Source organism: Delphinus delphis, chromosome X (genome assembly GCF_949987515.2).
Source record: "Delphinus delphis chromosome X, mDelDel1.2, whole genome shotgun sequence".
NCBI lineage: Eukaryota > Metazoa > Chordata > Mammalia > Artiodactyla > Delphinidae > Delphinus > Delphinus delphis.
Genome location: NC_082704.1, coordinates 36783731 through 36805685, shown reverse-complemented (window position 1 = coordinate 36805685; position 21955 = coordinate 36783731). Strand labels below are relative to the sequence as shown.

Sequence of the window (21955 nt, the reverse complement as noted above, 5' to 3'; positions counted from 1 at the left end):
TGATTTGGAACTCATCAGACTATAGAGGGTAATTGCAACCATAAGAGATAAATGAGACTTCCAAGAATGGAAATGCAGAGTGAGTCCTGCATAGGGAAGGAGTCCTAGGTCAGGCTCCTGAGAAACACTCATATTTAAAGATCTAGCAGAGGAGGAGAAGTCAATGAAGTAGTAGCCAGAGAGATACGAGGAATATCAGGGGAGAGTTGTATCACAGAGGCCAAGATAAGAAAACATTTCAAGAAGGGCAAAGTCACTGCGGTTGTCGAATTCTGCATAGAAGTCGAGGAAGTTAAGGACCGAGATGTGGCCATTGGATCTGATGAGTTAGGGGTCATTCGTGACCTTGATGAGAACTTCTTGGTTTGGTGGAATAGTGGGGTTGGACTGGCTCTAATCCTCTCTGCCCTGAGCCCCTGACTCCTCCCACACTCCTCTCATCGCTGCCCCTTTGCCCCTAGAATCTTTCTTATTCCTCCTTCTAGACTCCTCTTTTCATAGCACCATCGTCTCCCTCTCCCTCAAGATCTCGCTTTATACAGATCTCTCTTAGACTTTCCTCCTCGAAGACCCTGCTCCTACCTCTTCTGCTATCTTCCCTAAGCCATCTCTTCCCAGATCTCATTTTCCTCCTTTCATTCTCTCACCACTGACTCTTCTCCTTCACCACATACTGCTTTTCTCAGACTCTCTTCTTTCTTATCTTCTTTCACACTCTTCTCCATTCCCCCACCTATCTAGGCTCTCTGGACCTCAGCAGGAGTCCTAGCAGATTACTAAATAGTCTCCTAGGCTTAACGCTGAGGAGTCATAGTCTTTGGCATGATTCCACCAGGAACGGACAGTGCCGACCTGGGGCAACGCAGCGTCAGAACCGAGTCCTTCAGTGATTGCCAATCTGGTAACCACATCCTGCCCTCATCCGCCCTGGCACCTTCCCCTAAGATTCTGCCTTTTCCTCTCAATTACACAGAATCAATGTGAGTTGATAAGGCGCCCCCTCTACTACAAATTCTACCTCGCTTCAACCAGCATTTTCTACTTATCAAAATGTGTTCCTCTACGTTAGCCCAGGCTTGGGAAGTCAGCTGGGTGAAGCCTGGAGAAAGAAGGTAGGAAGACTTGCCCCAGGTCACACAGCAGGGTAGAGGATTAGCCCGCTCTTCCTTCCACGCCATCGGTGTTTCTTGCTTTCATGCCCAAAGACTCCCCAGGCGTGAGCTCAGGCACGGCTGCCCTTTTAGCTTGTCCCAGCCAGCCACGGGGTAGCCCCCTGGAGAGACCCTGGCTCAGGAGCACTGCCCGGGGATCAGTACCCCACTCACACCTGCAAGACAGTTATAGGCCGCCTTGGGAAGGAGGATGATTTCTGATTTGCTTCATTGAATTCACACTAGGCAACAAATCGGACTGTTTGCTTTGATATTGCTTCCAAAATGGAGTAGAGCGTGATTCTGCTCTGCAGTAGCTCAGTCACACGATGTACATGAAACACTCAAGCACAGTGCCTGACACCTAGAAAGTGTTCAGTGAATAGCGGCCACTGGCCTTACCATTTGTAATGAGGAATTCTTGGGAGGGAGTCGGTGTGGTACACTGGCAAGCTTACTGAACCAGACATCTAGAGGCCTAGATTCCAGGTCTAACTATTCCTGCTCAACGTGAAACGCTGGGTGAGTCATTCATTTCATCTCAGTGGGCCCAGGCTTTCTCATCTGGAAATAGTAATAGCTGCCCTACTTCTGTAATATGTCGTATTAGCCTTTAAAGCATTCACAATCTTTGACGTAGCAGTTCTAATCCTAGGAATTTGTCAGTGTTATGTGCAAAGATGCTAGGTTATAATAGTGAAAACAATGGAAATCACAAAAATGTCTAATAGTTAATGGTTAAATTATATTTCCTTATGATAGAATGCAGCACGTCCGTAAGAGAACGATGCAGATCCGTTTTTTTAATTGACATGAAAACAGGGCCATGTCAATGGACCCTGTCAATGTCTTATCATTATATTATTTAGAAATGATAGAAGGTTATAGAATGGTAGGGAATAATGTGATTCCATTTTATAAAAAAAAAGTTCTAGTCATGTCTTCTACAGTACATCAAAATGTTAACAGTGATTAAAACTATACCTCTTGCTTGTGGTATTACGGGGACCTCCATTTTCCTCTTTATACTTTACAATTTTCTGAATTCTTTGCAATCGCATCTAGTATGTTTCTAATCACACACAAAAAAAAACAACAGGAAAGCTTTTTTTTTTTCCATTTGGAGAGGAAACCCAGTTGCCGCAATCCACTCCACAGAACTTTGGAGAGACTCAAGTGACATAGACTGTGGTCTATGTGGTACTGCTGTGTGTGGTACAAAGGGGAGGCCCACCATTATCATGGCTGCCTCAGTCTCACCTTGTAGGGACCAGGTCCTGCGCTTTGAAGCCACCAGAGTCTGACCCTACAGTACACATGTCTGCCCTTGGACTCAATCTTAGGGGTGGGGTAGGGCTGGGGGTTCGCTGGAGAAGAAGCTGGGTGGACGAGTCTGCAGGGCTGTAGGCAGTGCAGGGCTGCTGAGGTACTAGCTCACCAGGGCCGTGTTTGTGAGGCTTACTTCCTGCTGGGCCTCAGGGCCGCTAGCCAGGAACACTTAATGGGGGTTAACAGAGCCCCCTCCTCTCCCCACCCCAAAGCTGGAATGTTCCGAATTCCTCCTTGGGCCAAACCCCTCTCCCCCCAAGATCTCTCCTGGGCTCACAGAGGTCACTTCACAAAAGCTCAGCTGGAGTTTTTGACAGGAAAAACACAAAACTCACCAAAGTTTTTTTTTTAAAGTACCTCAATCTTCCACAGCCTCCAGGGGTTTAATTCTGATCTGTAATAAGTCTCTGACCCAAGGCTGAGATTTGCACATGGATTTTGCAAAGCTGCAGCTAACAATTAGAAATCCTTTATCACCTCAGCCTGGGGCCCCTTGCACCTTACTTCCCTCCCTCAGGATCCCTTCCTTCCTCTCCAGGGCCATACATCTCTTCCAAGGCTCTACAAAAGAACTGCTTCGTAAGTGTCTCAATTCTGATTTGTTTTTAAATTCACCTAGGTGGGCTCTTGCTTCCTAGTTGTTATCGCTTTGGCCCATGGTGAAGCCAGGCTGGGCCACCTTGGGTTTCTGAGGGGAGGGTACCGGAGGGAAAATTCTGGAGGCACTTGGGTTGGTAGTATTTGTTTCCTCAAGGCTACCACGAAGTTTCCAGTCTTTGAAACTGCAGGGCCAGAGGAAGCACTCTCCAAGTCAGATGATAATTTCTGGATGGAGCTTTTGAGAGCAAAAGGACTGAGACAAAGGGATGGGAGGAAAGGAGCTACAGTTTACCCCTCTGCTTAACTGTGGTGGTGGGAGAGCTGAGGAGGACGGAAGATGGATTTCCGAGTGAAGTCCTAAAGTCTCCCCCTTAAGCCCTTAAGTAACTCTCTCCCACTGGTCTCCAAGTCTGTCAGCAGAAATTCCTTCTTTGAAGAAAATCCTGCTATTTGTGACAACGTGGATGGACCTGGAGGGCATTATGCTCAGTGAAATAAGTCTGACAGAGAAAGACAAATACTGTAGGATCTCACTTATATGTGGAATCTAAAAAAAAAAAAAAAAAAAGAGCTCATATATACAGAGAACAGATGGTTATCAGAAATGGGGATGGGGATTGGTGGGTAAGATGGGTGAAGGGGGTCAAAAGGTGCAAACTTGCAGTTATAAGATAAGTAAATCTCGGGGATATAAGGTCCAGCATGGTGACTATAGTTAACAATGCCGTACTGTATATTTGAAAGTTGCTAAGAGAGTAGATGATGGGAGTTCTCATCAGAAGAAAAAAGAAAAAACATGTGTAGCTCTGTGTGGATGGATGCTAACCAAACTTATTGTGGTGATCAGTTTGCAGTATATACATATATCAAATCATTATGTTGTACACCTAAAATGAATACAATTTTATATGTCCATTACATCTCAATAAAGAAAAAAGAAATTCCTTTTTTTGGACTGAGACATTATTCTCTTCAAGTGGCCTCTTTGAAAATGGAGTTGGAACCATAAACATTACCAGCACTTATAGCTGGAGAGGTTGTAGGTGATGTCTGTTTTCTAAGTTCTGCCTTTCTGTGTTTTCCAGCATTCTAACGTGAGAGTGCTTTACTTTGATGATCAGGACAAAAAGAAACTTCTTTTTAAAGCAATTAGAATATCTCTCAATCCAGTTGTAGTTCCCTGAGCTGTCATCAACCAACTGATGCAGAAGGAGAGGTGAACTGCTCCAAGGACAAGCTTTCCAGAAAATAGGGCTTCAAAGGAATGGCTTTGCCACCTGCTAGAGCCCTTGGGAGCTGGGGGTGAGGTGTGGAGAGGAAAGCAAGTATCTCAGATGTCTGTGAGACCAAGGGATGGAGCAATGAGACTGGCTGACAGAAGAGGGCTGTGGTGGCCTCCGTCACCACCAGAGCAGCACATCAGATCCTTCCTTGCACCTGAGAACCCCACCTATCTGATCCCACAGAGTCATATGAAAAGTACCCTCAAAGAAAGTGTACCATGCACAAGACTCTTGGAGCAAGAAGTGGGGAAGAGCAGGGCAAGGAGGGGTTAATTCAGGAGCTGCTGTCAGTCTTGACCCTCCTAATCCTCTCCTGCAGTTCCAATCCCTCCCCTAAGGAAGATTAAGTAAGAATCCTAAATGAAGCCTTCTTGCCCAACCCCTGGGCCATGGAGTGTGTTGGCCTCATGCCCAGAAGACAAGTTCAGCTGGCCAGGCCTAGAGTTCTCTGTCTCTCCCTCCAGAGACACCAGGGCTTGACTTCTAGGAGGACCCCTCAGAGAGAGGAGTTTCTTTCAAAGCTGCCTGCTTCTAATAACAACTGTTCAGTCTTCCATATTTATCAAAGTGGCTTCTTGTCCCCATTACCTTAGTTGAGACTCAAAACTTGGGAGACATTTTTCTCATCAAAACTAGGGCCTGGAGAAGTGAGGGGACTTCCGCAACAGGTTCCCAGCAGAACCGAGATGAGAAGTTAGTCTTGGTTCTCAGGCCAGGACTGGTTCTCTAAACCCTCTACTGCTCATCACACAAATCAAAGCAGAATGTAGACTGGCTCATCACTCAACCACTACCTATTTTGTCCACCCCTGCCTTCCTGACCCTGGCTGAAAGCTGACCCCATTGGGCCATTTCTCCCAGTTGAATAAGCTCCAAAGACTTGTTCTTCCTCCTGCTCAGCTCTGCTACGTCAGACTCTTTAGAGATTCTAAGCCTCAGTAATAGCATTTTTAAAATTCTGCCTTCCCCCTGCCCCAAACCACTTTCCTATTTCCTCCTATCGAGTCAGGATTGGCTCTGGGGAGAGGCTCTCCTCTTGGGGTCACTGTCGACTCCCATGGGAAACCTAAGCTGGGCTCTTATGTCACCATCCCAAGTCCTCAGGGCAGCTCACCAACCCTCAGATTGGTGAGCTCAGATATGGATAGGGAGTACAAAGGGAAAGTATTTAAGCCAGCTTGGGTGGGAAGAGTGGTTAAAGGAAGGTTTCAAGGAGAGGATGAGTCCTGAAGGATGACTAGCAATTACCCACGCAAATGTTGGATGGTTGAATAGCATGCTTAAGGGTTTGGAGACACAGAGAAAGGCAACTTCAGATAAGGACACATGTTCAGGTATGGTTAGATTGTGTGTGTGTGTGTGTGTGTGTGTGTGTGTGCGCGCGCATGCACATTGGAGCATAAAACATGAGGGTGGAGGTTATTCGTGCGAGATGAGCCTGGAACAAAAAGCAGGAGTCAGACATTGGAGGGCTTTCCTGGTTTCCAGAGCTAGAGAGTTTGAACTTCATCATGAAAGCAGTGAAGAGGTCCTGAAATTTTTTAAGCATGGCAAAGAGCTGGGGTGATACTAATGATTCGATTTCCATTTTAGAAAGATCCTTGTTTGCTGGATGGATAATTGATTGCAGGGGCGGGGCAGAAGTAGAATTAGAGAGACCAATTTGAGGTGCCTATGAGATTTCCAACTGGACAGAGATAATACAGGGTTTGAACCAAAGTCTAGGCAGTGCAGATGGAAAGAAGTGGATGCATTCAAGATGTATTTTGAAGGTAGATCTGATAGGACTTCATAACTGGTTATAGGTCAAGTAGAGGTTAGGAAATAAGGACGACTGGCTTGGGTTGCTGGATGAGTGATAGTCCCATTGAGATAGGGAACACTGTGTGAGGAATAGTTTGGGAGTGGAGAGAGAAGAGTGAATATGATTTCAACTTTGCAAAATGTTGAGTCTGAGGTGCCATTAAACCGTTCAGATGGGCTCATTCCAAAGGCAGTTGCATACACACATCTTGAGTTCAGAAGAGAGATCTGTGCCAGTTATATAGATTCAGGAGTCATTGGCATAGAGATGGAGTGGATGAGGTCACCCGTGGAAGATGTAAAGAATAAGAAGAGAACTCTAGCTGAAACCCTGGGGTGGGGGAATAGTCAGATTTATAGAGTGGGTAGAAAAGTAGGAAGTTATAGAGGAGACCCTGGAGGAATCATTTTGAGGAGCCGGGAAAACTGGGAGGGATGTTACAGAAAACGAGAAGACAGTTTTATGAAGGAGAGGGACAAGGTGAGATGACAGAGATAGGAACACTGAATTTGGGGCAAGGAAATTGTTGGTAACCTTAGTGAGAACATTTTCAGTGGAGGGCTAACCGCAGCAGCCTGCCTTCAGAGGGTTGAGCAGTGAGTGGGAGGGGGAAGAAGTAGAGACATCGGCATTAAATGGCTTGTTTAAGAACCTTGGCTGCAAAGAGAATGATGAGGAGAGGGTGATAGCCGCATAGGTAGAGTAGGAAGCTCAAAGAGAGTGGTAGGCATTTGAAGTGGTCACCAGCAGATGCTCACCAGGGACAAGCAGAAGGACTTCCAAGCAGCTCTGAAGGCCCCACAGAGATGCACAATCATGATCAGGTAGAATTGTGCCCGTTTTAGCAGTAAGAAAACCAATGGCTGGAAAAGACTTGCAGTGTCCCCACTGATGAGTGACAGAGATGAGATTCAAGTAGATTTCCCTCCATACCTCCCGTCAAGTGTTTTCTTGCCCCTGCTTTGCACTGCTTGGCATCCACACTGGCATTGTCATGTCCATCACTGATGAGTAGTATTGACTATCAACCACGTGCCCAATGCTATGGAGGCACAACAGAGGTTTCATATGCGATTGCTTCCCTCAAATTGTTTAGAATTTGGTTGAAGAGACAAGATAGTCAACATATGCACAAACCTATAAAATGGTGGAACTCTGTCTCTCTCTCTCCCTCTCTCTCTCTCTTTCCCTCTCTCTCTTTCTCTCCTGTGTTCCCCACTCCCTCTTCATTTCCCTTCTTTTCCTCTGATCCTCTCTCTCAATCTTCTTTCCCAAAATTGCACAGCCCTGGTCTCTTACACTGAAGTGTCATTGACTCATTTAGAAAGTCTATATCTTATAGTCCTTGAAACCTCTTTATCACTTTTATTTACTCATTAAGAGGACATTTTTGAACACTGGCTTTGGGTGTGTAATGGGTGGGTAATGCACTGTGCAAGGCACTGGAGATACAAAGTGAATAAGATACAGTCCTTGCCCTCAAGCAGCTCACAGACTAGTGGGGAAGAATAAGGATATAAAGAGGAGAGTGCAACATAGTGAAATAAGTATTATCTGTATCTCAGTTTCCTTATTTATACAATAGGGATTAGTACCTACCACAAGACGTTGTTGTGATGATTGAACTAACATGTATAAAGTGCTTATAATGGTCACATAGGATACACTATGTTAGTGTTGCCATTTTATTAGTAGTATTAGTAGTAGTAGCATTACTATGATGGAGGTAAGTAAAGACAAGATACCATAAGAACACAGAGGATGGGAACTTGACCCAGGCTAGAGTAAAAGACATCTGAGTCCTAAAGGATGAGAAGGTGCTAAACAGAGAGAAAAGAATGCCAGGCATTCTGCATAGTAGGAACAACCTGTGGTCAGGTTTGGAAGCAAAAGGCAACAGGACATGATTGAGGAACTCAAAGTAACTTAGTTCAGCAAGAGCATAGAACATGCGGAGGGCAATGGCAAGAGATGAAGTTCGACAGGTCATAGAGTCCAGACACGTTTTGGACTTTATCCTTTAGCCGATGGGGAGCCAACTGGAATGTTGTATGTAGAGCAGAGACTTGATTAGATTAGTGCTGAAAGATCACCTTAACAACAGCATGGAGAACGAATTGGAGGGGGCAAGACTGGAAATAAGACCAGTTAAGAAACCGTTGCTATAGTCCAGAGGAGAGAGGATGATGAAGCCCTGGACTGTGGAGGTAGCAGTGGGGATGGAGAGAAGGATGACATCGATTTGAGGTATCTTCAAGAATTGGTGAGACTGTGACAGTAGAAGGTGAGCAGTAAGTGTGAGAGAGGTGTCAAGAATCACTTCCAGGATTTGGGTCTGGTGCAAGGAGATAAATAGAGGTATCACTCAGTGACCACAGGGAACCCACGGAAGAACTGTTTGGGGAGGGGTACAATGGGAGAGGTGATGAGTCTTCTTTTGAACATGTCCAATTTGAGATGCCTGTGAAATTTCCAGGTGCACATTTTATTTTATTTTTTTAAATGCATTTTATTTATTTATTATTTATGTATTTATTTTTGGCTGTGTTGGGTCTTTGTTGCTGTGCGTGGACTTTCTCTAGTTGTGGCGAGCGGGGGCTACTCTTCGTTGTGGTGCACGGGCTTCTCATTGCTGTGGCTTCTCTTGTTGCGGAGCAGGGCTCTAGGCGTGTGGGCTTCAATAGTTGCAGCACGCAGGCTCAGTAGTTGTGGCTCGTGGGCTCTAGAGCGCAGGCTTAGTAGTCGTGGCGCACGGGCTTAGTTGCTCCGCGGCATGTGGGATCTTCCCCGGACCAGGGCTCGAACCCGTGTCTCTTGCATCGGCAGGTGGATTCTCAACCACTGCGCCGCCAGGGAAGCCCCCAGGTGGCCATTTTAAATAGGTGATTGCTCTGGAAGTCTCGAAGCTCAGGAGGAAGGTCTATGCAGATTTGGGAGTGCCAGTGGGTGGGCAGGAGGTTATGTCATGGGGGTGGATAGTTTGCTCAGTGACAGAATGTACATTGAGCAAAAGATGGATTTCTGAGGAATACTCACATTTAAGAGATGATTACAGAAAGAGAAATCTTGAAGAAGGCTAAAATGGAATAGCCAGCTTGTGGTGGCTTGAAAAACTAGTGGGTTGGAGGGCCTTGTAGTGGATGGAGAGAAGGATGTGCCCTTGACCTTTAGTGTCTTGAACCTTGATAAGTGTTGGGGGCGGTGAGAGGGGGACGCTTATTGAACACTGCAAAATCCTGAACAGCTCTGAGATTCTAAAGGATTGACTCACATGCCTGCCTCTTACCAAGTCCCCTTATTCTAGAGCAGCTACCTTTTCCTTTGTCTCAGTGCCCCTAACAAAGAGCCTAGGGAATGTCAGGGCTCCCTCCGGGCCCTGGAACAACCTTTTCTGAATCCTGAATCCTCCCACATCACCCGAGAGGCCTAGGGGTGGTGGCACAACTATTAGGAGAGCAGACAGGAAATGTCTGGGTGTGTTATACACGTGGGAGGCCTCAGGCTAGCCTGTGGAGGGGGATTTGGGCAGGGCTGGGAGGACTTGAACTCTGAGAGTGTAGACAGATGCTTCGTTGCCTGCCTCAACCTGCCCTGGAGTCAACTTTCATCATGGGCAGGATGACCCAGGGCTAGACCATTGCTCTCTAGGCTGCTGGAGATTCAAGAGGCCTCTAAGAACCTGGAGTCCAAGGCTATACCTTAGGGTCTGTTTCTCCTCCTCCAGTCTCCTGGGGTTTGGCACCTGTGTGCAATTGAGGGGCCCCGTAGCACTGTTGCCAGGTAATGCGTTAAACAGCATGCCTTGGAGGCGGAGCCAGCCTACAGCCTGACCTGGAGTTAACACGGTCACCACAACCGACAATGGCATCACCACCTTCTCGGAAAGCAGCCACTTGTCTGGCCCCTGGCTTTGTCTGGCTGCCAATCTAAAGCATGTACCTACGCAGGAGCCGATGACATTTTGGCTCCACTTTCAAAGTTTTTTTTTTTTTTCTTTCTCATGTGTTATTTCTAAAGAAGATAACAAAGGTCAAAAGGCATCCAGCATTTTCTGGTTTCTCATAAGCTTCTGGTCAATATTTAATCTGGTTTATGGATTTTTTTTAGGTCTTCTAGATGCCTTCTTGAGCCTGCCCGTGGCCACCCACAGACACTTGTAAGGAGGAGAGAAGTCGGCCTGGCACAGACACTCTGAAATGAGGGATTAGAGCCCGGGATCCAAGGAGGAAGAGCTACAGCCAGAAGACGAGGGAGCAGGCCCTGAAGACGCATCTACTGAGAGGTCTGCCATGGCCTCTCTTGGCCTCCAACTTGTGGGCTACATCCTGGGCCTGCTGGGGCTGTTGGGAACCCTGGTTGCCATGCTACTCCCCAGCTGGCGAACAAGCTCTTACGTCGGCGCCAGCATCGTGACCGCAGTCGGCTTCTCCAAGGGCCTCTGGATGGAGTGTGCCACACACAGCACAGGCATCACCCAGTGTGACATCTACAGCACCATGCTGGGCCTGCCTGCTGACATCCAGGCTGCCCAGGCCATGATGGTGACGTCCAGTGCAATCTCCTCCTTGGCCTGCATTGTCTCTGTGGTGGGCATGAGATGCACAGTCTTCTGCCAAGAGTCCCGAGCCAAAGACAGAGTGGCGGTGGTGGGCGGAGTCTTCTTCATCCTTGGAGGCCTCCTGGGCTTCATCCCTGTTGTCTGGAATCTTCACGGGATCTTGCGGGACTTCTACTCCCCACTGGTGCCTGACAGCATGAAATTTGAGATCGGAGAGGCTCTTTACTTGGGCATTATTTCCTCCCTGTTCTCCCTGGTAGCTGGAATCATCCTCTGCTTTTCCTGCTCGCCCCGGGGAAATCGGTCCAACTACTACGATGCCTACCAGGCCCAGCCCCTGGCCACTAGGAGCTCTCCAAGGCCTGGTCAACCACCCAAAGGCAAGAGTGAGTTTAACTCCTACAGCCTGACAGGGTATGTGTGAAGGACCAGGGGCCAGAGCTCGGGGGTGGCTGGGTCTGTGAAAACCAGTAGACAGCCTCCCCCAGGGCCACAGGTGAGGGACGTTGCCACTGGATCGTGTCAGAAGGTGCTGCTGAGGATAGACTGACTTTGGCCACTGGATCGAGCAAAGGCAGGAATGGGAGCTGGTGTGACAGCGTGCAGGCTGAACTGTCAAGATGCTTGTCAAGTCAGACTTTCTGTTTCCTTCATCCTGGCTCCCCATCTCCCACCCTGAGTCCCCAACCCTCAACTCCACTCCACTCCCCCCTGAGGCCAGGCCCCAGAGTCTCCCCTTTACCTTCTGCTTTACCTGGGAATCCATCCCCAAACCCACTAATCACATGCCACTGACTGACCCTCTCTGTGATCAAAGACCCTTCCTCTTGCTGAGGTTGGCTCTTAGCTCATTGCTGGGGGATGGGGGTGGGTGGGAAGAAGTGGCGGGTTCCGTGGGCATGGCGCTAACCTCCTTCTCAAGCCTCCCTGCAGAGAAACTGATTGGCCAGTAATGGGCCCTGGAGCCTCGTCCATCCCACTCTTGTTATGACTCCACAGTGTCTAGACTGGTTTGTGTATGAACCGAAATAAAGCCATCCCACAGTATGGAGGGAACAGAGAGCAGCTGGGTGTAGAATGAGACGGGGAGGGCAGCCTCGGAGAAGAAGCCGAGGACCAAAAAAAAAAAAAAAAAAGAGCAGAATCATGGCCCAGGGCTCTAGCCCCCGGCTAGAGGAGAGCACAAGGAAAGAAACTGTGGTGGGACGCACAAGGTGGCAGCAGACTCTGACTCTACTGAGGAACTCCCTCAGAAGCTCCAGCTCCAACGTTCACTGAAGCCCCTGCCTCCCTTTGACCTGGCTAACAACGAGGTTAAAGGGCCTACCCAATGGTTTCTTTAGGAACAGGAAACTGGTTTTTGTAGAGATGGCCCTTGGCTGGGGGATGACAGCATGGGAGCAGGTGGGGACTCAGGAAGGCACCACTCCTTGATGCTGCCCGAGAGAGAATAAGAACTTGGGTATCTAAGAAGCTGGGTGGACATGTGTGGGAACCTCAGTGGGTATTTCTATTGGGCCAGAGAGGCAGCCCCCAGAGAGTCTTCAGGCCTAACGGAGAATCAGCCCAAAGGCTGAGATCAGGCCCCCGGGGTCTGCCCACAGAGCACTGCAGAGTCTCTGACAGACCAGAGCCCCAGATGGGCCCCCTGTCAGCCACCTTCATATTCTCTCCACCATCCTTCACCAGATATGGTAGAGCTGCTAGAAGGCCCTCATCTGAGTGATAGCTGAGCTGCTGCTTGGGATTTCAGTTGAGATGGAAGAGTCAAGAATGATTCCCAGGCAGCCGGTTCCAGCTCCAAGGTCTAAAAATGCCCCATTTCCCCTGGGGGGGTGGGGGCGGGGCGGGGTGGGAGTCACGAACAAACCGAAAGCTTGACCATGACCAGCTTCTGACAAACTCCAGTACACCTCTCCAAACCTCAGTGCCAGCAGGAGGGGCCCAGTGACTGTCTGTGACATGCCTTTCACAGTTCTACCTTCTTGCCTATATTTAAGCTCCTGCCCTAAGTGGGAAGGCCCTCTCCCCTTAGCCAAGTCTTCCTCATGTTGGAGAAGTTGCTCGGCACCCCTCCTTCACTGAGCCTCCACTGACCACTCCGTCCCTATCCTACCCCTCCGTCCTCTAACCCTCAGTGTAAAACTCACTCTTTGATGCTTATCATTCACAATTTTTGATGGATACTTATATTTCCATGTGCATGTAACTGATTTCACAAGTACATTGTAAACTCTTGGAGGGTAGGGGCCATATCTCAGACTTGTCTATATTTCCAAGACTATCTGTAAGAGTGCTGGGCACACAGTAGGCGATCAATAAACACTTGTTGATTGAGTAACTGTTTTATTAATACAAATTAATTCAGACAGGGCAGGTGTGACTGAGGGAATTGGGCGAAGGGGAGGGTAGAATGGAAATTGGCCTTTCTCCCCACTGGGTGGATAGAAAATTCTAGACTTTACTGGAGACGTTAAGAAAGCAGGACACAGGGCTTCCCAGGTGGCGCAGTGGATAAGAATCTGCCTGCCAACGCAGGGGACACGGGTTCGATCCCTGGTCCGGGAAGATCCCACATGCCGTGGAGCGACTAAGCCCGGGAGCCACAACTACTGAGCCTGAGCTCTAGAGCCCGCGAACCACAACTACTGAGCCTGCGAACCACAATTACTGAGCCCGCACACCTAGAGCCCATGCTTTACAACAAGAGAAGCCACTTCAATGAGAAGCCTGCGCACCGCAACGAAAGAGTAGCCCCCGCTCCCCACAACTAGAGAAAGCGCACGTGTAGCAACAAAGACCCAGCGCAGCCAAAGATAAGTAAATTTTAAAAATTAAAATTAAAATAAAAAAAATAAAAAGAAAGAAAGCAGGACACCCTCCCTCTTCCCAGGGAAACATTAACCTTTTCATAACGTCCAGGGATCCTCCCGTCTCACAACAGTTGTTTCATTTATTTGTTAAAAGGCTATGTGTTGGGCTTCCCTGGTGGCGCAGTGGTTGGGGGTCCGCCTGCCGATGTGGGGGACGCGGGTTCGTGCCCCGGTCCGGGAGGATCCCGCGTGCCACGGAGCGGCTGGGCCCGTGAGCCATGGTCGCTGGGCCTGCGCGTCCGGAGCCTGTGCTCCGCGGCGGGAGAGGCCACAACAGTGAGAGGCCCGCGTGCCGCAAAAAAAAAAAAAAAAAAAGGCCATGTGTTTATTCCATTCAGCTCTGAGCCACCATTATGAGGAATGTGAAATAGATCAGAAAATCTCCATTTGGCGGATGGGGAAACTAAGGCCCACATCAGTAAAGAGATTTTCCCAGGGCCACACGGCTGGTGTTAGTGCCCCAGTCTCCTGACTCCCAAAACAGGACATTGCCGATCCAACAATATTCACAGCCAAAACGAAGAGTCTGCCAGGGGTCCCACGTTGTCTGAGGAAAACAACGTGTGTGGCCAGCAAGGTAACATCGGGGACACATACGCTCTCCGGGTCTCCCGTGAGGGGAGTCTGGGAGAACAGACCCAATTCACCAAGTGAACCACTTGGAACTGCCCCTCCTGCTGTGCTGGCCACTGGGCCAGCCTTGGCCCAGCTAGCTGTCCCATCCCAGGGATGCCAGGCTTACATTTGAAGAAGACATGACACCTTAGCTCCAGTTCCTCTACCTCTGGAGGTGTAGGAGTTTGGGAGGCCAGTGATTTGGCCCTGTTCTAACCTCACTGGGAATTAACCAAGCTTGATTCTTAAACATGTTAACTGTGGCTACACTGACAAGATTGGAGCCCTACAAGTCTCAGCTTCCCCAGTCCCCAGACCTAGCGGGCCTCAACGCAAAGGAGCCTGTTATAAGAGGCACTACACTTGCATTCCTGAGGTGGGCCTTTTTTGTTGCAGACGCTAGGACCGCAGCATCCAAGCCCATTTAGAGGGAATAGTGGCAGGTAGGGGTGAGGGTGGAGAGAAAGGGCTCTTTGGACAGAAGTTTAATAAGAGGTCATGCCTCTGCTCTGGTACCAGGAAACCCGGAGTCCTTGACTGGGGGCCACGGAGGCTGGAAAATGGATTTGCCTTCCTGACTGTGCTGTGCTGAGTGGGCAGCAGTCTGATACGGGCTCTGATGACCCACCACCTGGCAGCCAAAGCGCGTTCAGACCCACGATTTCACTGCATCCTCCAAATACCCCCAGTGAAGCAGGTCTTTTACAGGAGACAGAACGGAGGTCCGGGGAGGTGAGTAAATTCCCTGAAGCCACAGAGTGTCAGAGTCTGAACATAAGCTTGGAAACTCTTCGCACAGCAACACGGGTCTGGGATTTTGCCTTCAGATTGCTGCTGCCCCCCTGCCCCTGTCTGTCACTGCAGTGTAGGGGCTTTTGAGGAAAATAGGGCACAGAGCTTCCCTTCCTCTTAGGCTGAGGCTGGCTGAGAGAGGTCCTCCTTCCTTTTAATCTGGGAGGATTCTAGGGAAGGAGTTAGAAGTTCATCCTCAAGTAGAAAAACTAAGGCAGACCTGATAAAGATCAACTGTTCTCTTTGGCTGGTTGAGCAAGAAAAGCCTTGCTCTAGATAGTTTCCCAGAGTCTGGGTCCAAGTTGAACAGCTTTCAGCTCACCCCATTGCCTTCCATCATAAAGTAATTTAGATTAGCCACAGACCCAGGGGATAGTGAAGGCCATTGTGTTTATTCCCTGGCCTCATGGTTCTGACCCTTGCACAAGGAGAGATGTTTCTGCCCTCCCTCATTCCTCTGATAATGGCGTGACTCATATTTTCTCCCCCTGGGGGCCCTAGTGACCCACTGCTATGTGATCATTAATAGGGGAGGAGGAGGCCGAAACTGGCTTCTTGGTGGAAAGACAAACTCCAGCTCTCTGAGAGACCTGCATTCAGCCAGTCAAACAGCCATTCAGCTAGCACTCTAGCCGGCGAGCTACCAGCCGGCCCACACTAACTGCGCTCTCACCTGGTGGCAGGCAATGTGCTGAAGGCTTTGAGGGTGACAAGGGTGAACAAGGTAAAATCTGTGCCTCGTAGGAGGCTGCAGTTGATCTAAGGGAGACATAAGACATGCACACCTACCTGTGGTACCAGGCGCGATATGGTCTGTCCTGTGAGAGATAAGGAAAAGGCGTCGTAAGATGGGGTGCGTCAGGGGCTAGTTAAAAACGGTTTGTGAATCCCCTCAAATCCCAGCCCATAGGAAATGAGGGTCTGGCAACTACTTGAGCTTCTGGGGGAAGGATGATCAAAAGAAACTGCTTCCTCCAGCTGATGGGCCATGGGAAATAGAGAAATAGGGGAGAGGGCAGTGCTAAGGAGGAAGCAGGGCTACAATGCACAGCGAACCTAGGAGCTCCTGGGACACCCTAAGTGGCTCTAACGGCAAGACTGACACTGGGGCTCAGCCCCTCCCCCCTCATCTCCTTCTCCTGGGCAGGGCTCCCGGAAACTGCTGGGGGCAGCAGAGGCAGTGCCCATCCAGGTAACCTGAGGCCTTTTGGCTCTGGCACAGAGGACAAACACAGACGTGGGAGAAGGGAGAGAGGAGAGAGGAGGGGCCCAGTGCTAAAGGAAGCCAACTGAGGCCTCGCAGGGACAACTGTTCTCTCCCACTCAGCCCTAGGCTCACGGACGGGGTATTCTTTCATGCCTGTAGCTGCCCACTCCGGGACATGGAGGCCCCGGGCTGGGAAGCCCATGGGCTCCTCCTCAACTGGCTGAAGCCTGGCCTTCGCCTAGCCTGGTCTCGCTTCCCCGGGCGAGCGGCTCCCAGCTTTGATGAGAAGTTCTGTTATCTCAACGGGAAGGAGCAGGGGAGACCTCAAACAGGAAGTCCAGCAGGTTATCTCTCTCTTTGGCCCTAAGTGGTGGCTCCCCACATGCTGTGATGTGATCACTGATAAAATATTAACAGGCTGTTATCAGGCACAGCAATACAGAAGCTGTCGTCTGACTACCCCTCCACCTCACACAACCTACCACCTTCCTGAGGATTGCAGCTCAGGGTTTCCTAGTTAAAACTTGCCTACACTTCCCTGCTCTAGGCCTCACTTCTCCACAAGAGAAGCAGGAGTCTCTTAGGGTTTGACGAAGCAGGAAGTCACCATGCAAGGGCAAATCATCAGGTGCTGCTTTTCTGTTATCCTGGAAGTCCCATTCCTCCAGAACAGCACCCTCTCACCGCTTCACAAGTCACTTCCCAGGAGGGCTTTGAAGAAGTTTCTCTTCGCAGACATGGCCTTGTGGAGAAAACACTGAGAAAACTCACGTGCTTTCAAACACATATTAGGGAGTGTAACGGGATGTGCAACTAGATGCCAAAGGAGTGTGAGTAGTGTGGCAGGCAACCCAGCGGTTCAGTGGTTAATCCCTTTTCTCCAATAGCACTTTCAGAGTCTGTGATATTTGACAAAGTTCTGTTTGCGTTGCTCAGGAGAAAGGCCAGTCACACCAAAAGTACAAAGAGAAGACGCTCTTGACTTGAATTTGTTTCTGGAATTACCCAACTGGATGCAAGAAGGTGGATCAGCAGCCCCACAAAGGATATCTGATGACACGGTGAAGATCCTGCTCCCTTGGTTTTAAAGGCACTGAACGCCCTGATTAAAAAGCAAGTATATTTTCTGGGAAGAAACACACATTCAGCCACAGATTGACCATTAACGCCAGAACTTGCACTAGTTTCTCAGTTTCGTTCTTGAAGGAGCCAGAATGAGAAGATGAGTCTAGTGAGTTAAAAAAAAAAAAGGAACACTAATTCAGAGACTACGGACACTGGAATTTGGGGGACCAGGGGACTTCTCTGAGTAACACACACACCCTTCAACTAAATGGTTCAACAGCTTTAAGAATGGAGATGAGGTAGGACTCAAGAGAAAGGCAGACAAGATGAGAAAGGTGGTGCCACCTTCCCCTCGGCAATTCCAGAGGCACCTCGTGTGGTTAATTTTACTCCTCCATGTGTAATAATAAACCAATATGTTCTCAAGTGTCACTTTCTCACTCCCAAAGAGATTTGCCCAACTCAGCACTGTCTGGAGGGGGTGGTGCAAAGGAGCCAGTGAGAACACTCAAAGGCAGAGGCCAACAAGTCCAAGACCTCCTGGAGTGTAAGAATAGGATCTTGGTGGCTGTTTTGATATCAGGAAAGCTGCCAAGCGACAGCCCTGAGTGAAAAACCCAGTCAAGAGGAAATGAATTTCCACGTTGTTTAGAGGGATATTCGTTACAGAGTGAACGATTTCCTGATCATGAGGGCAGTTAAACATTGTGTGGGATTGTGGAACTTTCTTCCTTGGAAATTCCTATTAGTGTGGGCTGGCTGTAGCATTTTCTTATCAAGAGGTAGAAGACGAGACTGATCGTTTTCAAGATAGTATGGTATAGTGGGAAAAGAGCCTGGAGGCTCGTTAGCCGCACTCTAGCTGTGTAGTCTTCGGAGAGTCACTTCAATTCTTCACGCTTTAGTTTCCTCATCTGTAAAATGGGGATTATACCTGCCTCTCAGTGTGGTCATGGCATATAGTAGGTCCTCAGCAAATGGTTAACTGTATTCTAAGCATAGGTGACCTAAAAAGTTGTGCCAAAGTCACACTAAAATGTATGTGTCTTTGGGGGAAGGAGGCAGACAAAGTATATTTTCTACCACAGATCAGAATCTGCATTAGCAAGGGGATATTCCTTCCCAGGACAAAACTTCTTAAGATTCTTCCCCAAAGTCTGAATGAATACCTTGAAGATTTTGAATAGGCTTCTACTCATCAGATTCCATTAACAGAAGCCAGGGGCAAAACAGACTTGAGAAGTTGGAGAGGAAAGGGGTGGTGATGGCTCTTTGACCTTCATCCAGATTTGTAAAAATCTGAGGTGGAACAGAATCATAACCCATCACGTCCCACTGCTAGAGAAAAGCTTAGTCCAGGGGAACTGCAAACTAGGCTTAATTTCCCAAACTCAACAAGTGGGGAGATTCCATTAGCCACTTTCCTAATTCATATCCTACGGAGGCTCCGTTGTTAAACAGATTTAGGGCAGCCCCCGCTCTTGCTGGCATTCCAAGCCCTTGGTCCATTCTGTTCCTTATGCTCCAAATCGAATAATTCACTATTCCTCAAACCTTCTTGGGCGTTCCCTTATTCACCCCACACCCAGTCTTGTGACTTTGCTTATACTATTCCCTACACCTGGAAAACCCTCCCCACACACCTCCACCTTTCCAATCCTTACAGGTTTCCATAGCCCATCTGGAAGATCAGGCCTTTGTGAACACTTTCCTGAGCCTCTGCCTAAAGTCATCTTGCCTGTCCCTGAGGACTCAACGGGCAAATGTATGGAACGTGGCACCGAAACATTTGAACTACTATCTAAAAGTGTGTTGGGGATTTCTGGAGATTCACATCAAAACTTTGGGTTTAGGTATAGAGGCAATTAACAAAACACATTACTCTTGCAGATTTTATTTTCCATTAGAAAATGAATGCTCTTTATGTCTCACTTAATGACTAAAGCTTTAACATACCCAAGAGTATCTAAGTCAATTGTTTCCAGTTGTGTAGTTTATTATCCAACCATGTGCCCTGACTTTGGAATCAGAAAGTATGGTTCCTGAATTTCCTCTCTGCCTAAGGTAATTTGTGAGTTAGGGATGTCCTTGTCACCAAGCACAAGTTATTCTTTTGGGGAAATTACACTTGACTTAGCTTGAGCTCACCCCTAGCTTTCCTGGGCATACCCCAGTGCTTTACTCCTAACACAATACTACAGAAAGAGGTTTTAATGCATAGTACAGAACTCTGAAACATGTTCTATCTGGAGATTACTCTTGGGAACTGAGAGCCTGCCAATTAAGCCCCTCTCTCTAAATTGTTACCCCAGATTATTTGCAGTCACTGGACTTGGGCAAGCAAATCTTCCTGTCCCCTGGGGCCTCAAAGTCTCTGATCTAGTCCTCTGGTAGGTGCCCATGTGTTCATCCAACAAGCATGTACATACAGTTGTCCCTTTGTATCTGTGGTGGATGGGTTCCAGGATCCCCATCGGACACCAAAATCCAAGGATGCTCAAGTCCCTTAGATAAAATGGTGTTCAATTTGCATAAAATCTATACACATCCTCCCGTATACTTTAAATCATCTCCAGTTTATAATACCTAATTCAATGTAAATGCCATGTAAATAGTTGTAAATACAATGTAAATGCTATGTAAACAGTTGCCTGAATGAGGCAAATTGAAGTTTTGCTTGTTGGAAATTTCTGGATTTTTAAAAAAATCTATTTTTAATCTATGGTTTGTTGAATTCGTGGATGCAGAACTCACAGATTTGGTGGGTTGACTGTACTTGTACTGATTTGCTAACTTGTGTGGGGAACTTACAGGTATACCTCATAGATATTTCAGGTTCAATTCCAGATCACTGCAATAAAGTAAATATCTCAATAAAGAGAGTCACAGGAATTTTTTGGTTTCCCAGGGCATATAAACTTATGTTTCCACTATACTGTAGTCTATTAAGTGTGAAATAGCATTAGGTCTAACAAAACAATGTACATACCTTAATTAAAAATACTTAATTAAAAAACTTTATTAATAAGAAATGCTAACCATCATCTTAGCCTTCAGTGAGGAACAGCAAAGATTGTTGATCACAGATCACCGTAACAAATAAAATAACAGTGAAAAAGTTTGAAATGTCATGAGAACTACCAAAATGTGACACAGAGACATGATGTGAGCAAATGCTGTTGGAAAAATGACACTGATAGACTTGCTCCACACAGGGTTGCCACAAACCTTCAATTTGTAAGAAAAAAAAAAATCGCAACATCTGCAAAGCGCAATAAAACGAGGTAACGAGGTATGACTGTATTTCCTTGAGGTGTGTTCTGTCTGTCCTTTGAAAGAGGATAGCTCCTCTTTCTTCCCTTGAAATAAACTATCACTGCTCTTGGGAAAATGAGCAGAAGATTCCTCAGAATTTTTTTCCCTTTGAGTTCTCATTCTCAAGATCTGGTCTCTATAAACTTCTTCTGATTACATTCTGTAATTTTCAGTATTTTAAAATTGAAATCTAGGGAGCCTCCTTGTGACAATATTCAAATATTTGTCACCCATACTCCCTTTCTCCTTGATAGCCTTTCTAATTATCCAAATCAAAGATCAGCTAAAGAGAAACATTAGGCCTCCCATAACCTGTAGCACTTACTGTCTCAGGCTTTCATTTTCAGAATTTAATGCCCAGGATTGTTATCTACCTCACTCATACTGTATTTATCCAACCCCTTCTACAAACGAGGCACTGTTTCAGGCTCTTGAGGGAGATGCAGATATGAACAAAACACAGTTTCCATCATTAACTTGTTCAGTAACAACCATTGATCATCTCCTATATACCAGGTACCATGATAAGCTCTGGGGTACAGTGATTGGAAAAAACAGGCGTGGCCCTTCCCCTCATGGAAGTGAGGGAAGACAGAAACCGCGTGTTGTGTTCTCCACTGTATATCACACAGCACACAGTAGGTACCCAATAAATATCTGTTGAATACATGAAATTAAACGGCCAAATATGTGACTGCAAATTGTGAGAAGTGCTATGGATTCAACAAAACAGGAAAAAGTGATAGAATTGGGTAGATGGAGAAAAATGGCTGCTGGGGAAGGCCTGTCTGAGAAAAGTTGGTAACACTAAGGCCTGAAGGATGAGGAAGAGTCCACCATGCCAAGACTGGACACACAGCATTCCAAGAGAGGAAACAGTATGGGGAAAGTCTCTATTTAAGTAAGAGCCTGAACTATTTCTGTGGGAAAAGCACAGTGAGCAAGGGGAAAAGCGAGATATGAAGAAGAGTTGCAGGAGACTAAGTAGAAGAAACAGGCAGGGCTCTTGTAGGACATAGTAAGGAGTGTGGATCTTATTCTAAGTGCAATGAGAAGTAGTGGAAGGGCGTTAAGCGGGGAGTCACATGTTCTGATGTGTACTTCTTAAAAAAAAATCACTCTGGCTGTAGTGATAAGACAATCGTGGGAACAAGAGCGGAAACAAGGAACCAGTTAGGAGTTGCAATTATCTATGGGAGATGATGGTAGTTTGGACTAAGGTAGATGTGATAAAAATGAGTGGAGTCAAGATACACTTTGAAGACAGAATTGACCGACTTTCTGACAGACTGGATGTGTGGGACTAGAAGAGGAAAATTAAGGATGACTTCCAGGTTTCTAGCTTAAGCAACTGGGTGGGTGG

General features: G+C 47.5%; 1 protein-coding gene and 1 long non-coding RNA gene across 3 annotated transcripts; both read left to right on the top strand.

The window, feature by feature from the left end:
• The first annotated feature begins 8225 nt into the window (after positions 1-8225).
• Positions 8226-11841, top strand: CLDN2 (claudin 2). Of its 2 annotated transcripts, none has more exons than XM_060001835.1 (2): positions 8226-8414; positions 10275-11841. In XM_060001835.1, exon 2 carries the CDS (start codon positions 10457-10459, stop codon positions 11147-11149), a length of 693 nt encoding a protein of 230 aa, XP_059857818.1. In that variant the 5' UTR covers positions 8226-8414; positions 10275-10456; the 3' UTR covers positions 11150-11841. The 2 variants fall into 2 exon arrangements, with proteins under 2 accessions (XP_059857818.1, XP_059857817.1); XM_060001834.1 differs by having other exon boundaries at positions 8226-8451.
• Positions 11842-13914: 2073 nt separating this feature from the next.
• On the top strand, positions 13915-19139 carry LOC132419040 (uncharacterized). Its single transcript, XR_009518068.1, has 3 exons — positions 13915-14175; positions 14733-14945; positions 17149-19139. It is a non-coding gene; the product is annotated as an uncharacterized lncRNA (long non-coding RNA).
• The last annotated feature ends 2816 nt before the right edge of the window (positions 19140-21955 follow it).

What these genes read in the sequence shown, in the direction of transcription:
- CLDN2 (XM_060001835.1), top strand. Translation starts at nt 10,457, where the DNA reads ATGGCCTCTCTTGGCCTCCAACTTGTGGGCTACATCCTGGGCCTGCTG.